This window comes from Rhizophagus irregularis, chromosome 4 (assembly GCF_026210795.1).
Source record: "Rhizophagus irregularis chromosome 4, complete sequence".
Lineage (NCBI taxonomy): Eukaryota > Fungi > Glomeromycota > Glomeromycetes > Glomerales > Glomeraceae > Rhizophagus > Rhizophagus irregularis.
In genome coordinates this window covers 410,454-418,249 of record NC_089432.1, presented here as the reverse complement: position 1 = coordinate 418,249, position 7,796 = coordinate 410,454, and the positions used below count along the sequence as shown (strand labels likewise).

General features: G+C 25.4%; 2 protein-coding genes across 2 annotated transcripts; both read left to right on the top strand.

Moving 5' to 3' along the window:
* On the top strand, positions 1 to 2,300 carry OCT59_023469 (uncharacterized protein; the record flags this gene model as incomplete). The annotated part of the gene is made up of 6 exons (XM_066134709.1): positions 1 to 1,098; positions 1,168 to 1,361; positions 1,433 to 1,489; positions 1,718 to 2,082; positions 2,150 to 2,192; positions 2,273 to 2,300. The coding sequence occupies 6 exons, from the start codon at positions 1 to 3 to the stop codon at positions 2,298 to 2,300; spliced, it is 1,785 nt and encodes a 594-aa protein (XP_065990806.1).
* Positions 2,301 to 3,952: 1,652 nt separating this feature from the next.
* Positions 3,953 to 6,670, top strand: OCT59_023468 (uncharacterized protein; the record flags this gene model as incomplete). Its single annotated transcript, XM_025331102.2, has 5 exons — positions 3,953 to 4,186; positions 4,266 to 4,332; positions 4,420 to 4,604; positions 4,684 to 5,014; positions 5,089 to 6,670. The coding sequence occupies 5 exons, from the start codon at positions 3,953 to 3,955 to the stop codon at positions 6,507 to 6,509; spliced, it is 2,238 nt and encodes a 745-aa protein (XP_025180867.1). The 3' UTR covers positions 6,510 to 6,670.
* Positions 6,671 to 7,796: the final 1,126 nt, after the last annotated feature.

The window sequence follows — 7,796 nt, the reverse complement described above, 5'->3', positions numbered from 1 at the left end:
ATGGAACTTGTAAAATTAAATGATGAAAATTCTTTTGATCCAACACCAAAATTAAAATCTAGTCCCGTACCGATTTTTTTTGTTTCATTTAATTGGAAAGATAAAAATTGTTTTCATTGTGGAGAAGAGTATACGGAAATGACTATTTACGATCAAAGATATTGCAAAAAATGTTTATCGAGTTATTTAACCAATATAACCGATACTAATAATATATACTTGGACGTACATTTATTCACAAAGGAACTGGAATGTAATAAACATGAAATAAGTAGCACAAAAGTACCACAAAATATCCAAGAATGCTGTAAAAATTGTTTGACAATATTATGCTTTAAACAAATATCTGATTATCATTTTGACCGGGATGTGGATAGTGATTCATACATTTTATACAAAAATTTAATTGAAAGCGAAAAATATTGTAAGCTATGTGGAAAATTATTATATAATGAAACAGACACAAAGGTGATGATATTGTGTTCAAGTTGTTATCTAATATCTTCCAGATGTATCGAATCACCCTTTACTAAAAAGTTTATTTCAATTATTTATTTACCATGGTGGGATGATGTGTCTCAGTGTTATTATTGTAATGAGGAATTAGTATTTACATCAAACTGTCAAAAGTATTGTATGTATTGTATTATATTTTTTATTGGATGTAGATACTGTTTAACAACAAATATGATTTTTGGATATACAAATCAATCGCAATGTAAAAAGTGCAAGAGAATATCAACTATTACTATTGATATTAGAAAGATTTTTAGTGGGAATAGCGTTTTAGATGATTTTCTTCTTAGTACAAGATCATATCAATCAGCAATAACCAAATTTGCTGATAAAGCAAAAAATATTGATAAATTGTTTGGCTCGTTAACTATATGTGATTCTTTAAAGCATGATATTGTAACAGATAAATTTATGAATTATATACCATATTCTCAATTTACAAATGTAAAAGAATTAGCGGAAGGAGGATTTAGTATTGTGTATCAAGCAACTTGGTTAGATGGTCCAAAATATAGTGGTGAAATTGCTATTTTAAAAATATTTAAAAATTCTCAGGACATTAGCAAATATTTTTTAAATGAGGTAAATACTTTGGATTAAAAAATTCGTATTTGTTGTATGGAAATTTAAATTTAATCTTGAAATTTATAGTTAAAGTCGAATTATCATTGTTATGATATTGATTTGATTAAAACTTATGGTTTTACAAAAGATCCTCAATTAGATATTTATATATTAGTTATGGATTATGCTCCGGAAGGAGATTTACATAAGTATTTGCAAAAGAACTTTAGAGAAATTAAATGGAAAGATAAATTAAATTTCCTAGAAATTATTATAAATGGGTATTTATATTTTAAATATATTGGTAAATGATTAATTTATAATACAAATTTATTAATTATTATTATTTTAGACTTTATAATATTCATGAAGAAAATTTCATACATCGAGATTTCCACAGTGGAAATGTGTTGGTAAATTCGTCTAAAGATTGTAAAGTCGGAGATCTAGGATTATCACGACCTGCAAATGATAACTCATCGGATAATGAAATATATGGAGTGATACCTTATATTGCACCAGAAATATTTAAGGGGTCTGCATTTTCCAAAGAATCTGATATTTATAGCCTGGGTATGATTATGTGGGAACTTACAACAGGTTGTAAGCCTTTTGCTAATTTTGAACATGATCATAGTCTTATTTATAAAATTATTGATGGTGTACGACCTGAAATTACAAAAGATACATCAGAATGCTATGCTGATTTAATGAAAAGTTGTTGGGATCCTGATCCCAAAAAACGACCTTCTATAAATGAAATTGATGATATTAGTGATAAATGGCTTCAATCCAAAAGTAAATCCGATCAATCATTCAAAAATCAATTTGATCAAGCTGAATTAATAAGGAAAGAGTTAATAGATTCAAAGAAGTTTGGTCCTGAGTTCAGTGAAAAGCTTCATCCAAAAGCTATTTATACAAGTAGATCATTAAACTCTTACATTTCCAAATGTTCATCTATATTTTCTAAATGTTCATCAATAAATTTTACATCAAATGGTATGTATTATGCTATTTAATAAAAATAATCTTTGGATAGATAAATTAATTTTTTTTTTTTTTATAGATTACATTTCAGAAGAATTAAAATTAGACATAGATATTGAAAGGTATTATAAAATTAAAAATATTTGTCATTTATAATTTAATCCAACAACGAAAGTCTTCAACAAATACAATTTTATATTAGTAGTGGACTAAACTCAACTTGGAATTAAGAGAAATATTGAAGAATTAAATATTAATTCTTGTGAAAATAATAATAAATATTTTATTTGATTTAAAATATTATTAAAATTTGTTGCTTATATTATTTATTTATTTTTCTATTTTTAAAAATAGGAAAACGCATTAAAAATTAGTTTTCAGTTATTTATGAACTCCTCTCCTTAAAATTTAATTTATAAGACGCAGGTAAAATAATAAATATGTTGAAAAAAAAATCTTATCAGTTAAAAATAGACTTAACCAAACCCAAACTTGTAACGATTGACAAACCGAAGTTTTTAAAAGTGTTGTCACTTCAGCAACTTATTCATAAAAAAAATTGTAGGATTTTATAGTCAACATATTTTTATTTATATTGTCTATTATAAAAATTTTTATTTATATTATTATTTAATATTATATATATATTGTGTCAACGAATTTTTTATTTATATTATCTATTATAAAAATTTTTTATTTATGTTAATTTCTAAAAAATGGTCGCACATTTTACAAATTTTTCCAATAGTTTTGAATGATATTTTGATTAAATTTAACATATCGTAAAATACAAAAAAGATTTCTGCTAATGACGTATAGTTTGGCAAGGAATTTTTATTGAGAACATATTTACAGAAAGTGATAATAAATATAAATTTTAATTAATCTCATTTAGTAACACGCATGTGAGAAGTAAAATAATCTCCAACATTTATACTTGATATCTGATAATATTTGATTATGTAACTATTGCACAAAGAGTTAATTAACATTAATTATAATTTAGAAAAATTCCATTATTATTATGTTAAGTATGAAGGTAAAATCATAGGTGTTCTTGTTAATGATACTTTATACTGTGAAAATTCTCTCTTGAGGGAAATTACCCAAAGTGATAAAAAGAATAATTGTGGCAATTCTTTTAGAATACTATTTTTATTTATTCAAAAATTTTCTCGCTGCTAGTCGCACTATTGTCCCTTTCGATGCAGTTAAACTGTTAAAGCATATTTTAGACGTAGAATTCCTAAATTAATCTTTAAGGCACTTTGGGAGACTTAATAAAAATTATAAAAAGTTATTCAAATAGTTCAATTGGATTTATATATGGATTTTTGATTGGGTAAATTGAATCATACTATGTTGAAATTAATGGAATCAATTCAATAACTTCTAATCAAGCATATTGCTTAGTAAGGTAACACTAACACTAATTCCACACTTAATGTCATAACTTCGTAAAATGGATGATGACTCAGAAGATACTCTTAATCATTTATACGTGATAATGGATTATGTTCAAAATACACTTCTGGATTTTTAGGTGTGCAACAAAGAACTTAAGAACTCTAATGACTGAATGTTTAGTTGGCTTTTCATTAGTGATACATGTAAAAATCTTATTAAAAGAACCATTGGAAATCATACCAAAACACCTTAAAGTTAAACTGGAAAAGAAAGTAATTTCGAGAATTTTCTCTAGTCTTAAACTCAAATAAAATAACGTAAAATACTCCCAATCCTGTGACGTCGTGATAACATAATGATCGGCAAATCCCTGCGTCTGTGACTAAATGATTTACACTTTGCATACTTATTTTAGCCGCAAACTATAATTAATGTTACTCAAATAAATTTCGTTCAAACCTCATTTTTTTTCACAATGTCCGATAAAATTGCTTCCAACGACTTAAACGAATGCATTAACTATATAGAAGAAGCAATTACTAAAAAGTATATAAAATATTATGAATACAAAAATTTTCACAATATTGAAAAAATTAGAAATAGTACTTTTGGGGAAATTTATTGTGCAAATTTGAAAAATTCGGAACAATATTTTGCTTTAAAATCATTTAATCTTGATAAATTCACTATAAAAGAAATCGTTAATGAGGTATTTGTAAATTGAAATATACTATAAATATATATAGTTTCGAAATTTATAGTAATACTAATTATTTAATTTTATTTAGTTTGAACTTCACCGTAAAGTAAATTTTCATGATAATATTATTCAATTTTTTGGATTTGCATATAAAGGTAATAATAAATATAATAATTAAAAAAGACATTTGTAATATTTGTATTGTATATATTATTAAATTGTTTTAATTCTTTTATAATTAGAAAATCAAAACAATCAAGTAATGAAATATTTATTAGTAGTAGAATATGTTGGTAATAACTCTCTTCAAAAACATTTGAAAGAAAACTTTAAGAAGCTAACTTGGGAAGATAAATATAAGTTAGCGTATCAATTAACATGTGTCATATCATTATTACATGACGAAGAAATTTTTCATTGTGATCTGGTAATTTATTTATTATTTTATTATTTGTAATTTTGTAATTATAATATATACTTATGTTTTATTCTATAATTTGTAATAGAATTCTATGAATATATTAGTTTATGAAAATACTATCAAATTAGTTGACTTTGGGTTATCAAAGAGAATTTTTGAGGCATCCAAACAACAATCTGACTTAGTTAGTATGATTCCTTATGTCGATCCAAAAAAATTTGTCAGTAGTAAGCCATATTCATTGAATAAGAAGAGTGATGTTTACAGTATTGGAGTTATTTTATGGGAGATATCAAGTGGTCAGAAACCATTTAAAGAAGAAATATATGACGCTAATTTAGCTACCCAAATTTTACAAGGATACAGAGAAATAATTGTTCCAGACACTCCTATAGATTATTCTAATCTTTACATTGGTAAATATATCTTTTTTTGATCTGATGTTTTGATTTATAATAGTAACTGTTAATTTAATATCTTATCTAACTAGAATGTTGGAGCTTTGAACCAGATGATAGACCAGATATGATTCAAGTAGTTACTAAATTAAAAGAAATTATTACAAAATCAGTTAACTGTGATCAATCATTAAGTACTCAACAATTTAATAATGTGGAAAATATTCATATTAATGATAATAATTTATTGCAAGTCATTCAAAATTTTGATAAAATTGATATAAAAGAAATAGAACCAAAAACCCAAGATATCAATAAATATATTTTTGAAGAGGACTTAAGTTTTGTAGTTGATGAATTGGTTGATCTTTATTTTAAGAAAGTTAATGAAGGAAAAGAAGAAAAAATGAGAAAGCAAACTATTCTTAATTATATTGATAATAATGGGTTGAAATTACAAGAAATTCATAAATGGCTTATTAATAATCAAGATGATTCAAATTTTTATTATTTACTTGGATATTTTAATTTTCAAGGAATTATTGGTGAAGTTAATAAACAAAAAGCATTTGAACTATTTCAGAAAGCAGCGAAATTAGGAAATAATGCAGCACAATATAATCTTGCTAATATGTATATAGATGGAGAAGGCATTGATAAAAATTATAAAAAAGCATTTGAATTATCTTTAGGATTAGCGGAAAAAAAATATTCAAGTGGAATAAATCTACTAGGATTTTGTTACAAATATGGAATTGGGACTGATATTGATGAGCAAAAAACATTTGAATCTTATCAAAAAGCAGCAAATTTAGGAAATTCAAATGGATTAAATAACTTAGGAACTTGTTATGAAAAAGGAACTGGAACTGATATTAATGAACAAAAAGCATTCGAATCATATAAAAAAGCAGCAGATCTAGGAAATTCAAGTGGAATGAATAACTTAGGATTTTGTTATGAAAATGGTGCAGGAACTGATGTTAATGAACAAAAAGCATTTGAGATATATCAAAAGGCAGCCGCTTTTGGGAATTCATATGGAATAAATAATTTAGCAAAATGTTACAAATATGGGATTGGAACTGGTATTAATATTCAAAAGGCATTTGAATTATATTATAAGGCAGCAAACTTAGGGAATTCGTGTGGAATGTTTAATTTAGGAATGTGTTATGAAAATGGAACTGGAACTGATATTAGTGAACAAAAAGCATTTGAATTTTATCAAAAGGCAGCAAATTTAGGAAATTCGAGTGGAATTAATAATCTAGCATGTTGTTATAAAAATGGGGTTGGAACTAGTACTAATGAACAAAAAGCATTCAAATTGTATCAAAAGTCTGCAGATTTAGGAAACTTATGTGGAATGTATAATTTAGGGGTGTGCTATGAGGAAGGAGTTGGAATTGAAAAAGATTTGAACGAATCAATTTATTGGTATAGTAAATCTGCTGCACAAGGAAGTGACGATGCTCAAGATAAATTAAACAACATTTTTTTAAATTTATAATATTTAAACTTTATGATATAAATTATGATATAAATATCAATCTTATTTATATCAAAGTACATTATATATAGATGTATTCATTTAGCAATGGCTAGTTATTTGAGAATATTTTTTCTCTTTACTGGATAATAAATTATTGGATTATTAGTGTTTATTAACTTAATTATTTTATATTTATTAATAAAGCATATTGATATTTTCTTTGTCTTCTGTTTGTTTTCGACAATATAGATAATGAGTATGGTATGACCTACATTGTATATAAGATATTGGTATGTATGACTAGTATGGTACCTACTTTTCATATTAAAATTCTATACAGTATAGCTGATATTTGACCATACATACAACGAGGGTCTTATTTAACAATATAATACATAAGAGTTTTATACAGAAAATTATTGAACATAATTTCCACTTTACTGTAAGTCCAATAAGAGATTTGACGAGTGAAAATTATTAACTACCAACAATTTATATGAAAAAAATCAAAGGATATTTTTTTAGGCAAAGTTCGTAATTTAAATGAGAAAATTTTTTTTTTGAATTCCCCACGCAACATGTAGAAATTTCTAGCATATAACAAATAAAAATTAATAATTTAAGTGAGAATTCATATTGCATCATATTTAAATTTAAATTTTACTTATAATCTTCATCTCCAGGAATTATGAGAAAAATTAAAATGCGACTATAAATATATCTTGAATTCAGAGTTCTCCTAGCTCCCTTAATTTCGTCAAGGACAAAAAAAGTACAAATCAAATTTTTCTATAAAAATTGTGGTTATTAAAACAAGTTGTCTCTAATTAACAATAATTGGGATAACTTCGATTTGGATTCTTTTAGCAGCATCTTCGATGATTTTATTAAAGATTTGTACGTCGCTAAACGTGGCAACATTCGTTCTCGCCGCTTTCCTGCGTTGAAAGTTCATGAAACTAAGAATATATAGTCAATGTAGAACTGCCAGTATGTAATTAATTTTTTTTTTCGTTATATTTACGTATTCTTTGAATCAAATAATGAAACATTATTATTTTATAGGAATTAGGTAAGGATCAAATTAACGCTGTTGTCATCTCCCAAGAAAGACCAAAAATTTCAAGAAGGAAAAACTCTTGTCCAAGAACGTCGTTATGGCAACTTCTCTAGTAATATTTCGCTATCTCCGAATATAAAAGCTGAAGAGGTTACGGCTAAATTTGAAAATGGTATCCTCGAAATGAGATTTCCAAAGTCAGCCTTTTCTTGCAAGAAAATCGATGTCATATAAAAAAGATAGCA